Genomic DNA, 23,781 nt, shown 5'->3' with positions numbered 1-23,781 from the left:
CTGGAGTGAACTGATGCACACTGTGATTTTTTTTTTTACTGTCCTGGAAAAAAGTACCTATATGTGCTCAGAGGTATTCTTGGAAATAAAGTTGAAGCTGAAAACCCATGTTTTGCATCTTTTAACTCATAGAAACATAGAAACATAGAAGTCTGACGGCAGAAAAAGACCTCATGGTCCATCTAGTCTATTTGCTGCTCACTCTTGTAAGGTGTAAGGAATCTTTTGGGAAAGAATAGAAACTTTATCTTCTCTTAGTTGGAAATCTTAATTACTAGGTCTAAAAATCTAGAATACTTCCTGTCTTTTCCACTACAAGATTTATATCAGACTTTTATGAAATCACAGAGAAAATCTCAACCAAAATATAGAAAAGTAATATAAAATATTGTATAGGATGCAGAAAAGTAATATAAAGTGAAAACTGTGTTGGAACTGACAAAATCTAGTCTTCTCATCCTATTTCTTAACATTCCTGTTATCTAATGCTAAGAAAGATTTGGGGCATAAGCTCTTGATGGTGTTCCTTAGCAACTAATGTTGCCCAATGATCGATCACAATATACAACATAATGCAGTGTTATTCTCTGGTAAATCTCTTTGAAAACCACTTAAGACAGCTTATTGTTTTTGCATGAAATGTTGAAATACCTTTTGTGTCAACCATTAAATGCCAGCAAGACAAACTAATAATTGAAAGAGATAAATAACTTGGAGCACACAATAACTTTCTAGATTGTTTTTCGTTTTTAAATTAGATTCTCACAGTAGTAGTTGTGACTAATGAGAAGACTACAGAGACCTAGTCCCAAAAATGCTTTTTCAGGAGGCAACTGGCCTATTTTTTTCTTTTTTTCTTTGAAGACCTTTTGTTTCTTATCCAAGCCAACAGCCTGCACCTGTCTTCAACAGTGAAGCAGAAAATTTTCTGCAACCAACAAGACTCCACACCCATTTGCACTATTCATGTCACCCTGAGGGGACAGATAAACCTCCAAGTGGCCTCAATGACTCTCTAAAAGAAGGCAAATGACCAGCTGTCTGCAAGGACTATAAATCTTTTCATTCCCCACCATCCAGTCAGACCTGAAGAAGCTCCTTGGATGAGAAGTGAAATAGCTTCAAAGAAAAAATCCCAATTGCCTCCTGAATAAGCAACTTTGGGACAACTATGATCTGGATGACTGAGAATCTCCACAGACTTACAGAGACCTAGATTACACATGTTTGGTTTGTTAAATCTTGCTGGCTGTAGCATCTCACTAGGAATCTGGGCGCTTGAAAATCATATTTCTAGAAAGATACAAATTTTATCTCACATACCGTAGCAGTACAGATAGCCTTAAATTTTTGTGACCTGGTTTTTACTTTCAGAAAACACTCACATAACACATACATACATACATACATACATACATACATACATACATACATACATACATACATACATAAACATAAATTTCTTTACTAACCCTAACCCCCAGGATATATTTATATTAATAAAACCCTATAAACACATCACTTCCCTACAGAGGTGGGAAGGAAGGTCTCTTTACCAGTATTATGTGGTATGCAAATCGGAAAACCACATCATCCATCCAGTAGAGTCAAGGGAGAAAATCTGTAGCTATCTGGAGTTATTGGAAGAAATCACTTTTTTTTAAAAAAAAGTATTATCCTCAAAAGGAAGAAAACAACTAGATTAGATTAGATTAGATTCTTTGGATTTATATGCAACCCCTCTCCGTAGACTCGGGGTGGCTCACAACAATGGTAAAAAACAATACATAGTAACAAATCTAATATTTAGCAATCTAAATTACAGTTTTAGGTTAAAAAAATCCAAAAGAAACCCCAATACTGTATATAAAAAACAAGCATACAGTCGAATCATACACAGAAACTACATGGGCAAGGGGGAGATGGGTTTTAAGGAGTTTCCGAAAGGCAAGGAGGGTGGGGGCAATCCTAATCTCTGGGGGGAGCTGGTTCCAGAGGGCCGGAGCCACCACAGAGAAGGCTCTTCCCCTGGGTCCCTCCAGACATTGTTTAGTCGACAGGACCCAGAGAAGGCCCACTCTGTGGGACCTAAGCGGTCGCTGGGATTTATGCAGCAGAAGGCGGTCCCAGAGATATTCTGGTCCGATGCCATGAAGGGCATCGGACCAGCATAAAGAAAAAAGCAGGAGGAAAATAGAATTGCACGCATTCTCCATTGGTTTTAAGTGAAGGGATTTTTTATGGGTAAGCATTCGAACTGCATTTCCTACTTAAGCACATGGTATAATCATGCTTTACAGTGTATAAACTAATTTAGAGTTTACTAAAAACTGAGGTATATATCTATTTGTTTAATAGGATTGTTCCTTTTTTAAAAAGGCAAAACTATCAGTATATTGCTATTACTGCCGTCTAACTTGGTATTCTATATTCCGGAATACGAAGCCTTCATCCACCCTCTCTTGTCATATTTTTATCTTCCTTTACAGGACGGTACTGGCGCTCTTCAACGCACTGGGTCGCTAGGAAAGATTCGAGATGTGCTAAGAAGAAGCAGTGAAATTCTGGTTAAGAAACTTCAAGGGAATGGCCCATTGGAACCACGTAGTACTAAGTAGGAGGCACTTCTTGGGCTCATATATATCTGCTGCCTATCAAACCTGCCCCTTTGCTTACCATAGACTGCTATAATCTTTACTTGGCAATAAGAACAATTTTAGTTTCTACTTAATGTATTTGTGTCACACATAATGTAACAATTCTAGATGTCCTATATCAGTGATGGCGAACCTTTATTTCCTTGGGTGCCGAAAGTGTGCTTGTGTGCACTATCGCACGTTCCCACGCCCATAATTCAATGCCCCCCATGTGCCATGTCCCCTGTGCATGCGTGCACACACGATTCCCCCTTCGTTTCCCAACATTCAGTGGGTCCAGTAAGTCCATTTCTCTCCCTCCCCAGGTTTTCAGAAGCTTTCTTGGACCCTGGGGAGGGTGAAAATGCCCTCCCCCACCCCCTGGAGGCCCTCTGGAGGAAGAAAACATCCTCCCAGAGCCTCTGCGTGAGTCAAAAATCAGCTGGCTGGCGCACACGTGTGTGCTGGAGCTCAGCTAGGGCAACAGCTCACGTGCCATCAGATATGACTCCGCGTGCCACCTGTGGCACACATGCCATAGGTTTGCCATCACGGGCCTATATCGTAATAGATGACAGGCTGATTACAGTGCTTTAACTTTTATGCTGTACTAGAATGTTTTAGGTTTATTAAGCAAAGGCACATTTCTGGGGCTTCACAATGTCTCCTTGCTTAAAGACATGACATGATGAGACTATGAACCACATAGGTCCAATGTTTTGTTTTGTTTTAATGGCGATACCATTCTATAGAAAATGGCATCACCATTCTTGGTTCCCATTTGCACTTGTTTAAGATACCTTTCCCAATCTTACTATTCTTTAGATGGATTAAATTACAATACTTCCCCCATCATGATTATCCCAGAATGTCTCTTGAGAAGATAATAGCTTTTAAATCACCATATATTCATTCATCTCAACTATTAATAAAGATACAATTCCAAATTTTTATAGATACAATAAAGAAATAAATTTTCAGCTTTAGACACGTAATCTTGAATATTCTATTTTGTTTTATTCCCTTTTACCAAATAGAAGTTTTGCTTATTTAATATTAATCTGGATCAAAGCAAAAGTTAATCTGGAGACAGCACAGTAAAAATAGATTTCTTTCTCCCTTATTAGCATGAAACGAGCTGTTTCGTTGAACTACCTGCATAAATCCAGTGAGGATACTTTCCAGGTAAGAGCATCATTTGCCTTATTTCCTAAATAATAACAATGAATTATTTTTGCATTATTGTCCTGCTAACTCCAGAGTGAGAAGGAACAAGGAAGAAAAGGGATATAAAAGGGAGATGTATTCAGTTAAGGGCTGGATGTGGTTTTTAGTTGTGAACATTTCTTCGTATTTCATTTCTTCATATAATTTGTTTTGATGCTCCCCTTTTCCAGATACAATTACAAAATGAGTGAATTTGTGGACAGATTTCCAAGTGATTTGTTTCTGAGATGATAACCATAGTAACTTGAAAAACTGCCATCCTCTTGCTCAAAAGAGTTGTTGTACTCTGGATTATGCAAGGATATGGCATAACGCTAGAGGAATACGTAAAATAAAATATAGGGAATGAAGTATGCAGGCGTTAAAAAAGGAAAGAGGAGAAAGGAACTTGTCTCAAAAATTCATCTCTTTTGTCCAGATCTTTTCAAATCCTTGGTTTATTGCAACATGGTTCACATGGCATTACTCTTGAAGAACATTCAGAAATGTTGCTTCATGGATATTAAATCCCTGTTTCTTTCCAGTGCAATTCAGGTTGTCGATCATCATTTTTAAAGCCCTGATACAAGGCCAAATTATTTGCAAGACCATCTCCCACTATAGTAGCTGAGCTGTAGGTCCTTTCCCTCAAATGGTGCCAAGTAGGGGGATTGAGGCAATGTGCCTTCTCTGTAGCCATCCTTGTCTTTTGGAACACCCTCTCCTGAGATCTAATGGACCACCCCTACTCCCCCAACTTTCTAAAAAATCCTTAAAGACGGGCTGTTCGCCAAATGCATGAGGCTGGACCCAAGAAACATGCCTTGTGGATATGTGAAAATGCACTGTAGTTGGCGACACTGGGAGGTTTTAGGTTGTTTCACACACATCCTACCATTTTTAAAAATTGTTTTTATTGTTGACAACCACCTAGGATTATATTGTATAAAGTGGGCAATGATTTAGGATTCTGAAGCAAGGATTTTTTTTCCTTTACCATTTTTGCAAAATACAGGATTGACATCTAACATACTATTCTGGATATAAATTTGAGCATCCGCTAGATCATTTTAAATGCACACTGGGAGACAGTCTTGTGCAGATTGGCAGATTCTAATTCATAAACATTTTGTTTTTCAGGCTTCTCAACAACTTCGAGCTGATAGTAGAGGCTTAAGTGTAAGCAGTGTGGATCTTTCCTCTCGCACCTCTAACTGAATCTACCCTGTTGCCGTCTCAGATATTACCTGCTTTTCTTATTGTTTGGATATTTCAGTTGCAATCTCTTCACAAGTTACCATTTTCTTATGTTGATGAGTAGCTATGTGTTGATAGAGCACCCTGGATGGTACTAACTAATGTGGAGCCACTGCCAGACGAGATAAAGAAGCTCTCTTCAGTAATTTGTCGTGGACTTTGCACCCTGGCTGAAAGCACTTTCCAAGTTGCATGTTGATGATTGCACCGAATGTGCTCCAAGAGCTCTTACATGGAGTACTGGCTCTCTGAAGTGCAAAGATATAGCTCTCCCTTAGGCAGAGCTACATTTCCACTACGCACTACTGCTGGGAGAAGTACATTTCCAGCTGGATTCTCATGCCTGACTTATTCCTTCAGTGCCTACTTCTAGGCTTGACTTTGATAGGATTTAGTTGAATTTATGTTGGCACTCTAACAACCCTTATCTTCATCCTGCAGCCTTTTATGATGAATACCTTTCCAAATCAGAATAGTTTGCTCCTGAATTTCTGAAGCAGGCAGGAAATTGGCTAGTTCAGTTTTGTGGGAAATTACTTTGGGTAAAGGATAAAGTCGAAGTATGAAGAAGGCACGTAGATTCTACAGAGGTTAAGTATATGTTCACTCTCCTTTCTACAAGCCTGTCTGCATCTTGACTCATTAGTTGTGTCTGTCTTCAAATGAACAATGGTAGTACAAAAGCAATGGACATACGTGACCCTCGATTCACTTCTGATTATTGTTGTTTTAATTTAATAAAATGATCACAAGAAACAGTTCATTTCATTTGTCTTGGAATTCTAACTTCACTGAATAACAGCTATGGTGATAGAACAAGAGAAAGAACAGTACAAAGCACACCAAAACTCTCATAATTGTAGCAGAGAAAAGTGAGGGCACTTTTCCATTTTTTAAAAGGAGAAGAGCAAGAATAAACATTGTTTAAGCACTGTTGAATACAAGTGCCAGTCACCCTCTCAGCACAAGCCATCTCATAGGGTAGTGGGGAAAGCAAAACACCCAAGAACAAACACTGATTTAAAAATTTGAACTTACTGAATGTGCAGGAAACAAAACAAATACTGAAATAATGTAAATAAAAGTATGAATAAATTCTTGGTAATGAAAAAGCATGTCAATTTCTACAAAAAAAATCAAAGTTGTAAGGTACCCTGAATCTGCAGAGAAGGGCAGCATAGAAATCCAACCAAACAACAAACCAAACCAAACAAACAAACAAACAAATAAAGTAATAAATTGAAAATTGATAAAAGTTGAAATCCAATAACTGAAACATTATATTTAAAAAAGGGCAGCTTGATTTTGGCTGCTCAAGGGCCAGCCATTTGAACTAATGTAATCAGAGCCAAAATGTAAAAATCATCAAATGATTCAAAATGTAATTGTTTGCAGAAGCAGAAGAAATAATAGTCATACACTCAGTTAGTACAAGAAGATTGCACAAACTAATAAATGACATAACTTGCCAAAATGATTCACCATTTAAAATTATAAAATATAAAAATTATCTGCTAATATGAATAATTGGGAAGGCAGAGTTGAAAAACTTGTCCAAAATGAGCAGATTAAAATACTGTGGCACTTCTAAATACAAACTGATTAAATATTGGTATATAACACCAGATTTAATTGTTGAAAAGAAGGTGGTGTGTATAAATGTATCAATAGCAGGGAATAGTAGACGACTAAGAATTGGACAAGATCACAAAACATCAAGATCACAAAGCATCTGGAAATCCAAGTTGAAAGTCAGTGACATAAATGATACTAGTAGTTATTGGTTAATTTGATATGGATGCCATATCAAAACAATTTGGACAGTATTAGAAAATCTGCATTGACAAATTTTCCATCTGTCAATTACAAAAGGCCATACTGCTGAGATCCGCACATATACCAAGTCAATATATTACAGCATCTTAATTTCTTAGGAAGAACTTAATGCATGCATATGAAGGCTAACACTAAGAACATGGAGCCGGGGTGGCGCAGCAGGTAGAGTGCTGTACTGCAAGCCACTGAAGCTGACTGTAGATCTGTAGGTGAATGGTTCAAATCTCATCACCGGCTCAAGGTTGACTCAGCCTTCCATCCTTCAGAGGTGGGTAAAATGAGGACCCGGATTGTGGGGGCAATAGGCTGGCTCTGTTAAAAAGTGCTGTTGCTAACATGTTGTAAGCCGCCCTGAGTCTAATGAATAAATAAATAAACAAACATACAACTGTGATTTCACATTGTTGAATATATAAAAATAATCTCACGCTGGCTAAAGCTAGTCATAAAAGTGTAAATGGCTAGTAGATAGCAGCAATGAGTTAGGCCCACAGGGGTAGGCAAAGTTGGCTCTTTTATGACATGTGGACTTCAACTCCCAGAATTCCTGAGCTAGAATGATTGGCTTAGGAAATTTTGGGAGTTGAAGTCCACAAGTGATATTAGAGCCAACTTTGGGTTTTTTCTTTATGCCATCTAGCAGTTAACTGAATTCTTGCAATCCAGACATACCAATAATCCCAAAGGTGCTTTTTTCAAGATGCAATTGGATTGACTTTGAAGACATTGGGCTACTCATCCAAGATGCTTCTTCAGCTGGGAGCTAAATGAGAAGCAAAACGTTTTCAAAGAAAAACCAGAAACTCTAGTTGCCTCCTGAAAAAAACACCTTTGGGACAGCCATGACCTGGATGACTGAGAATCTCCATAGACAATCCAGACTTAGGTGGTTAACCACTTTTAAAATGTGGTTGTGCTTCATTGTGAGTATTATGAGATGGCTCACGTAAATTACAGTCATGGTTTCTCCCAGACCTTTGGGCCTTGCCTACTGCCAAAGAGTACTGCCATATGCAGTTAACAGTATTAATACATACAGGTCTTGCTTTGAAGTATTTAAAGTCCCTACAACCAAATAAAAATGAGGTTAGGCATTACATCTAATTGTTTTAACAATTAGATACCAATCAGGTGTATATAATGAATTTTTATCGAGTTACAATAAAATCTGGAAAGAATCAAAAGCTAAGCAGTTATTAATGTTTTTGTAAGATAGAGGTGAAGTTTTGGTGGCTAAAGTAGTATGCTTGTTTTGAAGTACCGAAAAGCACCCTCTGGGAATTATACCAATTATCCTTTAAAAAAAAGCATAGTACTCTTTTTTCCCCCTTAACTTTATAATTTAGATTCTATGCGAACTTGAAAACACTGTTCTGTAATCCAAATACATATAGAACAAGGGTCTCCAACGTTGGCAACTTTTAGGAGTTGTGGACTTCAACTCCCAGAATTCGCTGGCTGAGGAATTCTGGGAGTTGAAGTCCACAAGTTTTAAAAGTCGGAAGGTTGGAGACCCCTGATCCAGAACAACTCTGAGTTCCAGTTAATTCCTTAAATTCTTCGGCGGTGTTGATTCAAGACAATTAAAACGGCTGCCCTTCCGAGTCGACTGGGCCCTGCACCTGGGAGGCTTCGATCGGAACCACGACTAGCTCCCAACACTACCATCGACCGAAACAAACGGCGGAAGGCCCGAACTTCCATCCACCCGGGCATGACGTCATCCCTTTCCGAGCCTCTTTCTGCTTGGTCTTCCGCCCCTTCCCCTCCCCCCAACCTCCACCCCCGCCTCAGCAGGCAGAATCCATTCCGGGTCGGAAAAAGGTACCGGAAGTGCCAGGTAACCCTCTTTTCTTCCTCCTTTCTGAAGCCCACCCCCCCGCAATAGACCCCGTCCCCTCTCCCCTTTAGCGCTGGGCGCGCGCTCCCACTGTGGGCGGAGCCAGGGCGGGGCCTGATGTCAAGTTCACCTCCCTCAGGAGCGGTCGTCCCGGGTTGGATTCCCTCAGCGACCGACTTAATGGGTGCCCGTCCCCTCCCCGGGCGCTTTTTGTTTAATTTTTAAGAGTGACAGGCTTTTTCTGCGTCGGTGTCTCGCCGTGCCCGCGCCTGGCTCTGCCCTCCTGAGGAGGAATTCGACCGTTGCTTCGCCAAGTTTGCCCCTCCTTTGCCCCGAGATTAAAGGTGCCGTCGTGCCTCTTGTCGTTCCAGTCTCGCTTTTACCCGGAACGGTCCAGTCGCCTTAGTCAAGGAGCTGCGGCTTCAAAGGAAAGCTTACCGACAGACAAAATTCACCCAAGCGCAGCTCCCCCCACCCCCCGGTCATTCAACCTGCTAGCCCCCTTTACCTGTTGAAACTGCCTGTTTACACGGGAGGTAGCCGGTTAGAAGGAAAAAAGGTACTTTTTAAAAAATCTTGTACGGTGTCGCCGTAGGTATTCCCAGAATCAGTGTTCAATGGATAGAATAGGATAGAATAGAATTCTTTTCTTTATTGGCCAAATGTGATTGGACACACAGATGCTCTCAGTGTAAATAAAAGAAAAAGATACATTTCATATACAAGAAAGATAGAAACATAGAAGATTGACGGCAGAAAAAGACCTCATGGTCCATCTAGTCTGCCCTTATATTATTTCCTGTATTTTATCTTGGATGGATATATCTTTATCCCAAGCATGATTCAGTTACTGTGGATTTACCAACCACCTCTGCTGGAAGTTTGTTCCAAGCATCTACTATTCTTCCAGTAAAATAATATTTTCTCACCTTGCTTCTGATCTTTCCCCCAACTAACTTCAGATTGTGCCCCCTTTAAATGTTTCGATCATGTCCCCCCTTTTCTTTCTGTCCTCCAGACCAGCGTTTCCCAACCGGTGTGCCGCGGCACAGTAGTGTGCCGCGAGACACGGTCAGGTGTGCCGCAGGAAGCTCCAGGTGGGCGGGGCACTGCCAGTGCCGGACCGCCAGTGCCTCCAACCTGGAGCTCCCACTGCAACTGTCCCCCGGCTACTGCCCGATGCAGCTGTTTCCAGCTGGGCCCCAAAGAAGGAAGGCGGGAAAAAGGAGGCAGGGGCGGGGAGGTCCGGCAGTAGGAGTAAAGGGAGCCGCGGCAGCCCCTGCCTCCCCACGGTGCCTCTGGCCAAACGCGCCCCTGGCTTCTCTGCCCTGCCTCATTGCCCGTCCGATCCGCCCACTCTCCTCCTCCTCCTCCGCCGCCGCCTCCTGTATTGGGGCGTGATCCGCCCCCTCTCCTTCGCTGATCCGCCCCCTCTCCTTCGCTGCCGGAGAGAGAATGGAGGGCGCCGTTGTCTTCGCCTCCGCCCGCCGGCTCCCCTCGCCCTCCCAGACGTCCCCAGCGCCTGGCCGCGCGCCGCCTCCCGTTAGCCCGGCCGACCTTTCCCTGCTGCCGTTTTCATGGCGCTCGCTCGCTTCTACGGTCAGCAAAGCCATCTGCCCAGGAAAGCGCCGCGCCGCGCTTGCTGGCCAGAAAAGCGAGCGATCCGGGAGTCCGGGACTGTGTGGCTTTGCGCCATGAAGAGAAAACGGCAGCAGGGAAAGGTCAGCCGGGCTAACGGGAGGCGGCGCGTGGCCGGGCGCTGGGAACGTCTGGGAGGGCGAGGAGGCTGATGGCTGCTGTTGCCTCTTAGCTGCAGAGCCGGCGGGCGGAGGCGAAGACAACGGCGCCCTCCATTCTCTCTCCAGCTCTCTCTCTCTCTTTCTTTTTCTCTCTGTTGCCGGCATGGTGAACGAGAGAGAAAGAGAGAGAGAGAAAAAGGAGGGGAGAGAGAATGAGAGAAAGAGAGAAAGAGAAAGAGAGGGAAAGAAAGCAAGAGAGAGAAAGAGGGGGGAAGGAGGGAGAGGGAAAGACATGGAGGGAGGGAAGGAGGGAGAGAGAAAGAGCAAAAAAGAGGAAGAAAGAAAGAGGGATGGAGAGAGAGAAAGAAGGGAAGGAAGAGAGAGAAAGAGGGAGGGAGAAATAGAGTGAAATGGAGGAAGAGATTTTTTTTTGTCCAAACTTTTCTTTAGCCCCGCCCCCCGCCCCCCCTTCAGTGTTCCCCAGAATTTTGAAAATATGAATAATGTGCCGCGGCTCAAAAAAGGTTGGGAAACACTGCTCCAGACTATACAGATTGAGTTCATTAAGTCTTTCCTGATAGGTTTTATGCTTAAGACCTTCCACCATTTTTGTAGCGCGTCTTTGGACCTGTTCAATTTTATCAAATATAAGAAAATATATGAAACATCAATCAATATCCATAAAGGAGTCTCCGTTCCTGCTGTTTGAGATTTCGACTCAACCTCTTGCTTGAAATAGAATCTAGGTTTCATAGATCATTAAAAATGTGGCTACAAAAAAAAAGAACAGAATGGTAGAAAGTTTGAAGCTCAGTTATAGCATTTTCCTATGTCGTACCCCTCTGATCTAAAGTGTAGGAGGAAATGCCAGGAAGTTGAATGAAAGCAGGCCCACCTGCAGTAACCTCTAAGGGACGTATAAAAAAGAACTGTAAAAAGGTATATTGACAGTTGGTGATAGTTAGAATTAAAAATATTTGTGAATTTTTAATTTTATAATAAACAATTCATAGGTACATTTTTAATTATAATTATATATAGTATTTATTATACCCTGCATGTGCCTTGCTTTTATTAATAAAAATAACAAAATATTATTTTTATTATATTAGCTGTCCAGAGTCTTAAGGGAGTGGGTGGCCTACAAATGGAAGTAAATAAATAAGTAAATAAATAAATATACAGAAAGAACCATATATAACAATGATGCCTATTTCACTGTTAGAATTTTTGAAGGTCTTCCCAATTCTCCAAAACTTTTGTTCCTATAAAAATATTTTTAAACAATTCATCTGGAAATTATCTTAAATAATTAACAACAAAAAGTTTATTCTTAAGTCAGTTGGATAGGAATTACAAAATAAAATGAAATAGGACATTTTAAAAAAGATTCTTCAAACATATTCGCTAAAGTTGAGCCTAAAAACATTTGTTTGACATGAATTAGCAATAAACTTTTTCCCAAAGGAAGTAAACAGCAGGAGAGTAGCAATTGTATATGTGTTGTAATGTGGTTTAAAATAACGTACAATATTTTGTACTCAGGGTGAGTAAATACAACTTCAGAATCAAATGCAACTTTTCTCTGAAATTATTTATATGGTACAAGAGTTTGTCATAGCTCTTGTCTTCATGTTCTGCTCAACTTGTCAAATAAATCTAACTAGCAGTTGTGTGGCAAGAGTTAGTTGGACTAGATCCAATGAAAGGTTTTAATTCCTAACCAGTTCATGAATACTGAAACATAGAAACATAGAAGTCTGACGGCAGAAAAAGATCTCATGGTCCATCTAGTCTGCCCTTATACTATTTTCTGTATTTTATCTTAGGATGGATATATGTTTATCCCAGGCATGTTTAAATTCAGTTACTGTGGATTTATCTACCACGTCTGCTGGAAGTTTGTTCCAAGGATCTACTACTCTTTCAGTAAAATAATATTTTCTCATGTTGCTTTTGATCTTTCCCCCAACTAACTTCAGATTGTGTCCCCTTGTTCTTGTGTTCACTTTCCTATTAAAAAGTGAACACAAGAACAAGGGGACACAATCTGAAGTTAGTTGGGGGAAAGATCAAAAGCAACATGAGAAAATATTATTTTACTGAAAGAGTAGTAGATCCTTGGAACAAACTTCCAGCAGACATGGTAGATAAATCCACAATACTGCTGTCTTATGTATTGATAGATTATGTTTAAAAAAACAACATCTCCAATTTATATGCATTTATCTTTTTAGAAAACATGCACAATACATACAGACATACACAAATACATTCATGGACTCAGATATATAGAAGTTTTGGTTTCACATTAAAAGCCATTACAGAATGCTATATGAAGTTGTATAAGTTGAATAACTAAGGTAGATATTTCTTATTATGTACATGTATGTAAAATATTCTAAAACAATTAAGGCTGGAATTCAGGGAATGCTTACTTAGGAAGTTGACCAACAGAAATTCAAAAACATGCTTAGTGTGTTCCATATTCAGTATATTGTAGATGTTTTAATATTAGTAGAAAGTGTACAGATGTATAATTTATCAGTAAATAGGTTATTTGTTCATATTACACATGTTAGTGTGTTTTCCTCTTATGAAATGAAAAGTAAAAAAAAAAAAAGTTACTGCTTCTTTTATGTACATTCAGGTTAGTGGACTCCAAAACCCCAGAAGGCCAACACAAGCACACCTGGTCTTGAAACAACATACCTGCAAGATCTCAAAGACTAATACTCACTGTTTACTATATTGCTCTTCTCCAATTCTACTACAGTTCCTGTTCCTCTACTACAGGTAGTCTTCAACTTGCAGCCATTCATTTAATGACCATTAAAAATTAGACCAGCATTGAAAAAAGTGATTTATGACCATTTTGCACATTTACAATGATTGCTGCGTTTTCATGGTCACATGATCAAAACTGACAATTGAACCTTGGCAAGTGGCATATATTTATGATGGTTGAAATATCCCAAGGTCAATTTATCTTCTTTTGTGACTTTCTAACCAACTAAGTCGATGTTAACCACCATGTTATCACCCTATTTCCCCCCAAATAGGACCTCCCCTGATAATAAGCCCAATCAGGCTTTTGAGTGCATGGCAATAAGGCCAAGCACTTATTTCAGGGGAAACACAGTAACAACAACTTAAGTTACTCACTTTAAAAATGTTGCAAGAAAGTTTGCAAAATGTGGCAAAATTCACTTAACTATCTTGTTTAGCAATGGAAATTTTAGACTTAATTGTGGTTATAAATCAAGGATTACCTGTACTACTCTTTGTGAGTCCTACATCTGGAGAACAGTCACTCTTCCATTTGCCTTAAACTGCTTCAGGCTGTTTTAATTTCTCATAGTAAATAAACCACCATTCCCACTCCCTCTCACGCTCAGCTTTTATATCCACTGGTTGTTAGGCTGGCTAGCTAGAAGTCTTAAAGGGACAGGGCACCAGCAACCCAGGATGCTGACCATTTTGCAGCAGCCTGTCCTCTTACAAACTAAATCAAAATAAATTGTGAACAAGTTAATGGTGTTTGCTTCTTAATAGTATTTGCACATTCATGTTCACTTAATTTTATATAAATACCTTAATGTATATATAAATAAATTTCCATTGCTATGCATGCAGTTCAATTTAAAGGTAAAACAATATTGCTTCAAAATAAAGGTGGGGAATAAACTATTCCTTTTTGTTTTAAAATAGGAATCATAATTGGAATCCCTCATATAAGATACATTAATTAGATGTAATATTCATATGTAATAGCCATAACATTAGTCACCAGGTAAATATTTCTCTATTTAACAAATCCAGATTGAGATACTGAATTATAGATGGTATTCTGTGCTGTAGCTTCCTGGCTAGTACCGCAGTTAATACTTTTGCACCCATAGTAACAGAAGCACAAAAAATCTACAGCTTGTGCATATTGTGAGATTTTTCTGAGGCTTTGGTATAATATTATAAAGTTTTGCAAAATGAAAAAAGAAAGAAGGAAAATGGAATGATTAAATTATTCTGCATTTCTAACAATGTGCTAATAAGTCAGTAAACATTCTGTGCCTATGGTGGAATAAAGGCCAGAATTACAGGAGGGATTATTAGCATAAAGACAAAGCAGTTGGAATCTTTGGTATGCAGAATGAACAAAGACAGACTCCCTCTGGTTAGCTGTTCACAGGATATATGTGGTAGTTATGCAGATAAGTGCCTTAGTCTGGCAAGATTTCTAACTATAGATGAGCAACAATTAATAAAATTCTTGTAAGTAACTCCTTGTATTCTCCTTGGTTTTTTGGGCTTGGGCTAGTTTTATAGACTGCAATGTTTCCGTCATGTCAGTTATCTTTTGTGATATCAGAAAATTAATAATTCAGTTTCAGGAGTCCTTTGTTAACTCAATATAAAAATCATAAAATGAAATTTTATCTTAGAAAATAACTGTCCATCATTGGCCTGAATTCTGTGTTGTGTTTCAGATGACAACCCAATAACTTAAGCTTTCATTACTGATTTCCAATATTTTCTGATTAACATTTTTCAAAGTATTCAAATTATTCTGTGCTGAAGCTCCATTTTAGGCTTTGCTGCTGTAAATGTTTGATATGATTCATTAGAGGTATGAATAAAAGTGGATCTTTAACCATTTACTGTGACTATATAAAATTACAGACACTGAATTTTCCTTTATTGAGGCAAAAGCAATTACAGAATTCATAATGGTTATCTTAAATGCATTCCAGAGGGTTAATGTATTAGTAGAGCCCTGAGTTATTTCAATGAAAGAACAGATTTCCTTCTTAATATATTTTACAAAAAGAAAATCTCTTTGGAGAGAAATATTCAAATATGTAATATAATCTAGAATTGGCTAATTTATAATTGTTAAACTGTGATGATGCAATAGTTAGAACACAGGTTAATTTTGCTGACTGCTAACTACCAGCAGTTTGGCACTTTGAGTCTCACAGGCTCAAGGTTGATTCAGCCCTCCATCTTTCCAAGATAAGTAAAATAAGGACCAAATTTTGGGGGGCAATATGCTGACTCTGTAAACCGCCTATAGAGGGTTGTAAAGTCTTATGTGCTATTGCTGCTATTGCTTAGAGTCACTGGAGTGTAGCCTAAATTGTAGTAGTCTAATGAGAACTCTATAACTTTATTTTCCAAAGCATAAGAAATAATAATATAATCAGAAACCATTATCAAAATTAGCACAATAAATTTGAGGGGTTGCCATAAAGAAGAGGAGGTCAACCTATTTTCCAAAGCTTCAGAAGGTAAGACAAGAAACAATACAAACTATCATAATAAAGGAGAGAAGCCACCTAGAACTAAAGAGAAATTTTCTAACTATGAGAAAAATTAACCAGTGGAACTGCTTACCTTTAGAAGTTGTGGGCCCTCCATCACTGAAGGCTTTAAAAAAGAGACTGGACAGCCACTTGTCTGGAATGAAATAGAGCCTTGATGGCGAAACGATGGCACGCATGCCGGAAGTGGCACACAGAGCCATCTTTCTGGGCACGCATAGCCATTGCCCGTTACTCTTCCGGGTTCCGGCGCATCATTCAGCTGGCCTTCACACACGTGGGAACACCAGAACCAAAAGAACAGTCACCTAGGGCACATGCCCTCACCAGGTAGATGATCATCCTATTTTCAGTGTGCACATGCACACTGGCCACTTAACCCCATGTCTGGCACAAATGTGTGCAAAGAACAGCTCAGGTGTCCAAAGACACGGAGACAGGATCCCGACTATAGCTTCCTAAGGGAGCAGAGCTCTCAGCCAGGACTGCCCGGCTGGGCTTCCCTGCCTCCCTGTCTGAACAGATGTCTTGCGCTGTCCCAGCCCTCCAGCCCACAGCGACATGCGTCCACACTCCGGAGAGCCTGTCTGGCTCGGGCACCCCAGAAAAGCAGTAGCAGCAGCACCGCTTCTTCTCAGTGGCAGGCAAGGATGGCGGTTCTTCTACAGAATCCCAGCTGCAAGGGGCAGAGTGAGAATCGCTACGCAGCCCCAGGAGAGCAGCAGGGGCATGGCTGCTTGTTCTCGGTGGGTGGAAGGGGGGATTTCTTCTCCAGTGAGAAATCCTGGCCCCCTTCCAGCCACCAAGAACAAGCAACACTGCCGAAAGAGCAGAGTCAGTGCTAAAGAGATGTGCCGCCTGGGAAATGGGTGTGCTCCCTTGGAGAAGGGGCAGGAGGAGGACAGCGCTGGCTTGTAGGGAGGCTGCTTTCTTCACTGGCTCTGCTTGAGAAGGGTGAAGACCACTGGGTGGCTTCAAGGGCCCTGGCAATGCCTGGCTTCCTGCTGCTGAATGAGATACAAAGGCAAGCAGACTGTCTTTCTGGTGGTCCCACCAATGCCAGTGCTTGGTCAGTTCTTCTTTTTTTCTCCACGCGCGGGTGCTTCTGGGTTGCGCTTTCAGCCTGCAAATTGCAGCCAGGAGAAGGAGACACTGGCACTGCCACTGCCACATAAGGCAAGAGTGGGTGGCGGTGGGGTTGGGAGCCAGGCCAAATGAGGCAAGCCAGATTGCGGCCCCTGAGAGGGATTGGCCATGCAGGTTGGGCTGCGCCCATTCGTGTCCAAAGCAGAGCATTGGTCCAATGGTGGCACGCCAGCAAGAGCAGACTGGACAGCTCTCTCCTCCATTGTCCTGCTAGCTGGAGGCTGCCAGGAGGAGGAGCCACCACTGACTCTGCAATGGCAGGCCATTAGTGTTGGCAAAGGTTGATCCAAAACGGGGTGTGGGGGCACATACGCAGAGGATGTGCAAATGCGCATTGTGGGGTGCATGCACAGTGTGTGGCACATTCACATGTGCATATGGGTGGATGGCTGTATTCATGCTCAGGGGCGCACACATTGCATTATGGGTGCCAGCACATAGGAGTGCTGGCACGCGCACGTACTTTTGGCACACAGCGACAAAAAGATTTGCTGCCATTCATATAGTCTCCTGCTTCAGCAGGGGGCTGGACTAGAAGATCTCCAAGGTCACTTCCAACTCTGTTATTCTGGTACCTGGCTTAGCAACAGGACCTGTGAGAAGGATTTTTCCTACATCCAGTCAAATTTTAACTCATTGATTCTTGTCCTGGCTTCTGAAAACAACTGATTCAACAATTTGAGCAATTCTATTCAGTCTTATAGGCACCTCAGACACTTTATTATTTATTATTATTTATTACTTAGATTTGTATGCCGCCCCTCTCCGAAGACTCGGGGCGGCTTGAAAACAATTATAGTATCATGTCTCTACACATGTCTTTTTCAGGCTAAATTTACCCAGTGTCCCAACCATTTCACACCAGAATTGATTGTTCATCTCTCTCTCTCCCTCTCTCCCTCCCTCCCTCCCTCCCTCTCTCTCTCTTTCTATTTATTGGCTGCTCAATTCCAGTTGATTCTGGGTTCATAGAAAACTGGAAAATCCATAAAAACATAAAACTATTATTATTGACTCAAATAATTTATAAATAATTGTACAGCATGGCACCTAGAAAAAAGAGGAAGCACATATCTTTTATTTTGGGTTCATATTTAAGAAGATTGAGTAGAAAGCTGTCTGGGTGCCTAAGATTTTTAAAACATTCATTTAGCCTATGCACCCTCAAATGATATGCACTATGCACCCTCAAATGATATGAAACCATTGCCTTGCTATCTATAGACAATTCAGAGAATACAATTTGTTTTATTATTTTTTTCCAGAAGCTGAAGTGTTAACATGGCTCGTATTACACTTGAAGAACTAAATGAAATGGATGATGAGATCCAGGATGAAGAACATGAACAAGATGAAACGGAACAAAACAGGCTGTTTTCTGTGTGGGAAACAGTAGCCAACACTCATCAAGTGATGCTTCCTCAAGGCAAAAAAATGAATTTAACTTTTTATTAACTGCATATTGATATATTGTACTTGCAAAGTGAAGAGAGGGTAGAAATTTTTCACTTACAGGCACCTACTTGCTCCCTTTTCACTTCCTTCCCTCTTTCGTGTTAATTTTACATATTTTATTACTAAGAATGTTTGTTTGTGAATCTCACCATAATCTATGAAATAATTAAATTATTTCTAAAACCCAGTAATTCCTAAACATCAGCAAATGCTGGAGGAGCTCCATTTTGCAATCGCATTGGAGGTAGCCATCTATTCACCTGCCCTAGTTGTTTCCTCAATTTTATTTGTGGAAATCAAATAAATTGCAGTGGATATCCAACCTTGGATGGATTGTTAGTGAAGTGAAGACTTCAAATCACAAACTTGGAAGAATTCCTTCAATTCTATTAGGAGCAGCTGATAGAAGCAAATTTAAGATCCTGCAGCTGGGACATGTCTTAGTAGCAGAGTGCTTGAACTTGATTCCCTGCTGAGCACAACATCAGTTCAAAAGGCAAATGCAGACTGCTTTGCAACACCATTATGAATGAGTCAGCTACTTTGAAATGGTAATTATAGCTATCAGCACAGCTGTGGAGTTGTCATCAGAAAACATCATTGGTGCTAAATGCCCTATACAGTATTATTTACCTGTACAGTGATCTCTCGGTTAGCGCGGGGGTTACGTTCCAAGACCTCCCGCGCTAACCGATTTCCGCGTTATACTGGATGCGGAAGTAAAAACCACCATCTGCGCATGTGCGCCATTTTTTTCATGGCCGCACATGCGCAGATGGTGGAGTTTGCATGTGGGCGGCGGGGAAGACCAAGGGAAGATTCCTTCAGCCGCCCAACAGCTGATCTGTTCCGCAGCGCGGAAGCAGCGAGGAGCCGAAGATGGGGTAAAGGCAAAGGGGAAACCCCATCTTCGGCTCCTCGCTGCTGCCGCGCTGCGGAGCGGATCAGGTGTTGGGCGGCTGAAGGAACCTTCCCTTGGTCTTCCCGCCAGATCACTTGCCGCTTGCCGCTTGCCAGTCCACGCCCCCCTGGATGAGCGGCCCCGCATGGCCCCAGCGCCGGACTCCGAACGCCAAAACCGGAAGGGGCGAGGTGGGGGAGAACGGGAGGCTCAGCATTCCGTCAGTCGCAGCGCTGGCTGTCAACTTTTCTTTTTAGCACTGGGGAGGCAAGTCAGCTCCTGCCCAGTTTTAAAAAGAAAAGTTGACAGCCAGCGATTGTTCCGCTGCCGCCAGCATGGCCTGGCTGGCAGCGGAAGATGTAACGGAGCCCACGGGGGATTCGCCTTCCTCCCACCCGCAGCCGAGACTGATCGTGGGCTCCTTCGCAACCTCGGAGAGCTTCCAGGGCATGAAAGCTCACGAAAACCAGGAAGCTCTCCGAGGTTGCGAAGGAGCCCACGATCAGTCGGCTGCGGGCGGGAGGAAAGCGAATGCCACGGGGCTGGGCTCGGCTCCCCCCTCGGCTCCCCCCCTTACCAGCCCCGCCGCGGAAGGCTCCATTCTGTTCCCTGCCGGCCCGATTGAGCGGCCGGCGGTCTCCATTCAGGGAACAGACGTCCACCCCCTCCTCGGAGTCCCCGGCACCCAGCGTCCCCACGCCGCCTCTACCTCCCGGTAATGCGCCCGACCTCTGCCTCTCTCTTTCTCTCTCATATACCACGCCGGCAACAGGGAGAGAAAGAGAGAGAGAACTAGCGTGGACTTATTTTTTATTTTTTAATTTTTTTTTTTAATTAATATTTTTTGAAAAACCGCGTTGCAGCGTTTCGCGCTAATCGAGAACGCGCAAATCGAGGGATCACTGTATTGTGTTTATCTATAAGCACTAAATACTGTATACAGTAAAAATTACTACTTTACTACTACTATTTTTTAATTACTTTGAAGAAGAAAAGATTGGTTTTTGTTGGTGCATACCAAAGAACAAGAGAAATAGTACTCTAGAATGGAATAAAGGAACGCCAGTGTTTCTTTATTTGACTTTTGCTGTTGTCACTCCAGAAGAATGGACAATGTGAGATAGACAAAGTCCAGCATGCTTATTTCTACTCTGCCCCACACAGGTGGGGGTTTTTTTAAGCAATTTTTCTGTCTCCATAACTTAGCACTAACCCTCCCAATTCCCAGAACCTCAAGCACTTCATTATATATATTTGGAGGCACAACAAATGGAGGACCACAGATACGAAGGGCCACCCGTGCACTACTTTCACAGTGGAGTACCCACAATAGCCACGGTGGCACAGTGGTTAGAATGCAGCACTACAGGCTACTTCAGTTAACTGCTAGCTGTAGTTCAGCAGTTTAAATCTCACCACCAGCTCAAGGTTGAGTCAGCCTTCCATCTTTCCAAGGTGGGTAAAATGAGGACCCAGACTGTTGGGGGCAATATGCTGATTCTGTAAACCACTTAGAGAGGGCTATAAAAACACTATGAAGCAGTATATAAGTCTAAATGCTATTGCTAATAAATAAATGTACAGTAGAAAGTTATTTGGAAATGCAGTTGTGTACAAATGTTTTCATTCTTACAAGTTAACTTTTCCCAATTTACCATACTCTGTTTCAATAGACATGGCAGGTCCAATAGTACAGATGACTCGGCATAACCAAGTGCGAGAGCCTGTGCCCTACACTGTTTTATCACAGCATGAGAAAGTAAGCAATCATATCCATTCATTGCCTAACAGGCAGAGACTGTTTCTAAATAGCGTAATATGTGTATATAGCTGACTGTCATATTTTTGGACATATTGAGGAAGAATTGTAGAATAAAATCATACAATGTTCCTGATTTCCTTAAGTCTCCATGATTTTACCCAAACAATAGTTTTAGCCACCATTAAGTTTCTACCAAATTTGTCTTTCACTTGTAAAGATACCAAATTTGACTCCAATAATGTAATTATCTAGATTTAAAAACTCATAAACTTTATCACACTGTTGACATTTCTTCCCCTGGCAGTAAATCACTTCTCTTCCTTTTTTGGTTCAGTGTGAGGAAACAACATATGAGGAACGCCTATACCCTGCTGGAAAATGGGCATGCATCACCAAAGGAGAACCCAAGTATGAGCAGAGCACGTCATTGGGTTTCATGAAACTTATAAGATACATCTGTAAAGAGAATTCCCTAGGTATGTACAAGCAAGTGCCAAGGGGAGATGAGGTTTTGAAAAACAAGGAATGGATTTCCCTAAGTTTACCTTTCATAACTGGTATTTCTACCTGTTTCTTTATCCAGGCCAGCACTTGGGCATGACAGTACCAGTGATTAACGAGATCCACCTGAATAAGGAGGGTACTGAATTGGTCCAAGAAGTCATCACTGCTTATTATCTTCCACAGGAATTTCAGCTTAATCCTCCTCTCCCCATGGACCCAGAAATCCAAATTCTAGAAAGATCACCACTTCAGGTTATCACCAGGTGAGTCCTGATGGACTTAGGCTATGCTTTAGATGCGAACAGCCTTTTAAGTAGAGCAGGAATCAACTTGCTTTTTATTCTTGGGTAGGAAAAAAGTATGAATTCCTGGGAAAATAATTTCTAAGTAAAATAAAATATGTCTCTGGATATATAATGGGAAAAAGAAAGGATCTTGTAAAGAAATTGGCTCGCTATTAGAGGCCAATTTTCCCCATATTTAAAAAAAGATTAGGAGTCATGCACTGATTGATGAATAGGCAAATGGTGGATAGATGGGAAGGAAGCAAGATATTAAATACAATATATTTATCTTTTGTTGTTGTTGTTGTGTTATTAACTTTCTGTAAAGGGAGTTTTATGGGCCAGCTACTGAGGAGACAATCCTGCGAGAGATTCACTTTCTTTGGGAGTTACTGGGCTCGACAGATAATGTGCTCCGTGAAACGTACTTGGTGGCTGCATATCAGAACCCTAGTATACCCAATCGTCGCAATGAGATATGGTTTATCCGGAGAACAGACTGAAAGCATCATGGATTTCTGACAAGATTGTAATCCAGTGAATTCAGTTTAGATGGCAGTTCTAGCCTGAAGGAGATGAATGCACTTCCCAACTTACTCTAGAACTGGCCTGATGACCCATTCCTTTTCCTTGAGGGCATTAAGGAGTTGTAGTCCCTCCTATGAGTTCAGAAACATGGAAAAGTAGTATGGCTTTCTAATGGTCCTGGAGGAAGTTGGCACTGGAAGAATCTATGGATATCTGCTTCATTGATTTTGAAATCTGTCTATGCACAGTTCAGTCAAAATGCGTCAGAAATTGCAACTGTTTAGCAATCCACATCTGGTATTTCAAACATTCTGAATTCTTCTGGAAATTAATTTGGAGTGCCAGTCTGTAGCTGAATGTGGGCATAGCTCATAGTTTTACTTACTTAGATAATTTAATTTCTGGGCAACAGGCTATATCTTTTAGCCCTGTATATGAGATACTTTTAATCACCTCTGTTCCAGCTTGATGTGGAATAATTGAAGACTTTGTTAACTGGGTTGATTTGAATATATCCTAGAAAGCCCTTCTCAGGAACAATCTCCCCTGAAGGAAAGATCTGAGAATTGGAGATCAGAGAAATCCTCTTCTGTTTTTCAAGAGTGGTATAACACTTGTCCCTCTGTGACCTAACCACCAACTGGACTTGTATCCATGGATGCTTCAAGACTGATTACCGCTTTTATTTTTCTCTCCTTCACAGACATTTTTCTATTAATAAAAGTAAAAGTAAACGGATGCTACAGTGAAAAAATATAGGACACTAATCAATGAAAAACGTGATTATATGGATCCTAGACTTTTTTATTCTCTTAATGAACAAGGTAATTGCAAAATAAAGGCCATATCTAAGAGCATCCTGTCATTTTGCAAGGTTCCCATTGAGTGAGCCATATATTTACTGGAAGTTCTAATTGGCTGCATTGTTACACTGCACTATGTCATATTCTGATTGGTTGGTTTCATGGCCAAGAAAGTTGCTGTCTTCTCTGAAGGAGGATAATAGCACAGAGCAATTGTGAAATAAAATCTAGCTCAAAACTCTCTAATGCTTCTTATTGAGTTACATGGCATTTGATTTTATTAGATTTTTATCTCACCTTTATAAATAATTCAAGACAGCGAACATACATAATACACCTTTTTCCTCTCCTCCTCCATAACAACCCTACAAGGTGGGTTGCTCTAAGAGACATGATAGGCTCAAAGTCTAGATTTCACAATCTTCTGGTTTCTAGCCTTAACTACTGCACCAAACTTGCTCTAATTTTGATGACAGTTTAATGTTTTTTTAAGTCTAGAAATAGTTGTTATATAAAGAAGAAATGATGTTGTTTGAAACAGGAACACTGATGTTACACTATGA

The 23,781-nt window shown here is 41.1% G+C and overlaps 2 protein-coding genes across 15 annotated transcripts in view; both read left to right on the top strand.

Moving 5' to 3' along the window:
* The window catches only part of KLC4 (kinesin light chain 4), a 79,359-nt gene extending 73,504 nt beyond the window's left edge, over positions 1-5,855 (top strand). For all 11 annotated transcript variants that reach the window (XM_070734588.1, XM_070734590.1, XM_070734592.1 and 8 more), the window contains 3 exons: positions 2,490-2,614; positions 3,764-3,821; positions 4,983-5,855. In XM_070734588.1, coding sequence (XP_070590689.1) covers positions 2,490-2,614; positions 3,764-3,821; positions 4,983-5,060 — 261 coding nt within the window. In that variant the 3' untranslated portion in view covers positions 5,061-5,855. The remainder of the gene's footprint in view (positions 1-2,489; positions 2,615-3,763; positions 3,822-4,982) is intronic.
* Positions 5,856-8,453: 2,598 nt separating this feature from the next.
* On the top strand, positions 8,454-23,459 carry LOC139157626 (heme-binding protein 1-like). 4 transcript variants are annotated; one of them, XM_070734603.1, is made up of 7 exons: positions 8,454-8,775; positions 13,165-13,310; positions 18,247-18,407; positions 21,011-21,096; positions 21,434-21,575; positions 21,683-21,866; positions 22,936-23,459. In XM_070734603.1, exons 3-7 carry the CDS (start codon positions 18,263-18,265, stop codon positions 22,976-22,978), a joined length of 600 nt encoding a protein of 199 aa, XP_070590704.1. In that variant the 5' UTR covers positions 8,454-8,775; positions 13,165-13,310; positions 18,247-18,262; the 3' UTR covers positions 22,979-23,459. The 4 variants fall into 4 exon arrangements, with proteins under 4 accessions (XP_070590704.1, XP_070590702.1, XP_070590703.1 ...); XM_070734601.1 differs by having other exon boundaries at positions 22,216-23,459; XM_070734602.1 differs by lacking the exon at positions 8,454-8,775 and adding an exon at positions 8,869-9,334 and having other exon boundaries at positions 22,216-23,459.
* The last annotated feature ends 322 nt before the right edge of the window (positions 23,460-23,781 follow it).

This window comes from Erythrolamprus reginae, chromosome 1 (assembly GCF_031021105.1).
Source record: "Erythrolamprus reginae isolate rEryReg1 chromosome 1, rEryReg1.hap1, whole genome shotgun sequence".
Lineage (NCBI taxonomy): Eukaryota > Metazoa > Chordata > Lepidosauria > Squamata > Dipsadidae > Erythrolamprus > Erythrolamprus reginae.
The sequence above is the reverse complement of the archived record's forward strand: the minus strand, read 5'-3'. Positions and strand labels throughout refer to the sequence as shown.

What these genes read in the sequence shown, in the direction of transcription:
- LOC139157626 (XM_070734601.1), top strand. Translation starts at nt 18,263, where the DNA reads ATGGCTCGTATTACACTTGAAGAACTAAATGAAATGGATGATGAGATC. An exon ending in TTTTATCACAGCATGAGAAA is followed by an intron (nt 21,097 to 21,433) that starts GTAAGCAATCAT and finishes TTTTTGGTTCAG; the next exon opens with TGTGAGGAAACAACATATGA. An exon ending in CCACTTCAGGTTATCACCAG is followed by an intron (nt 21,867 to 22,215) that starts GTGAGTCCTGAT and finishes CTTTCTGTAAAG; the next exon opens with GGAGTTTTATGGGCCAGCTA.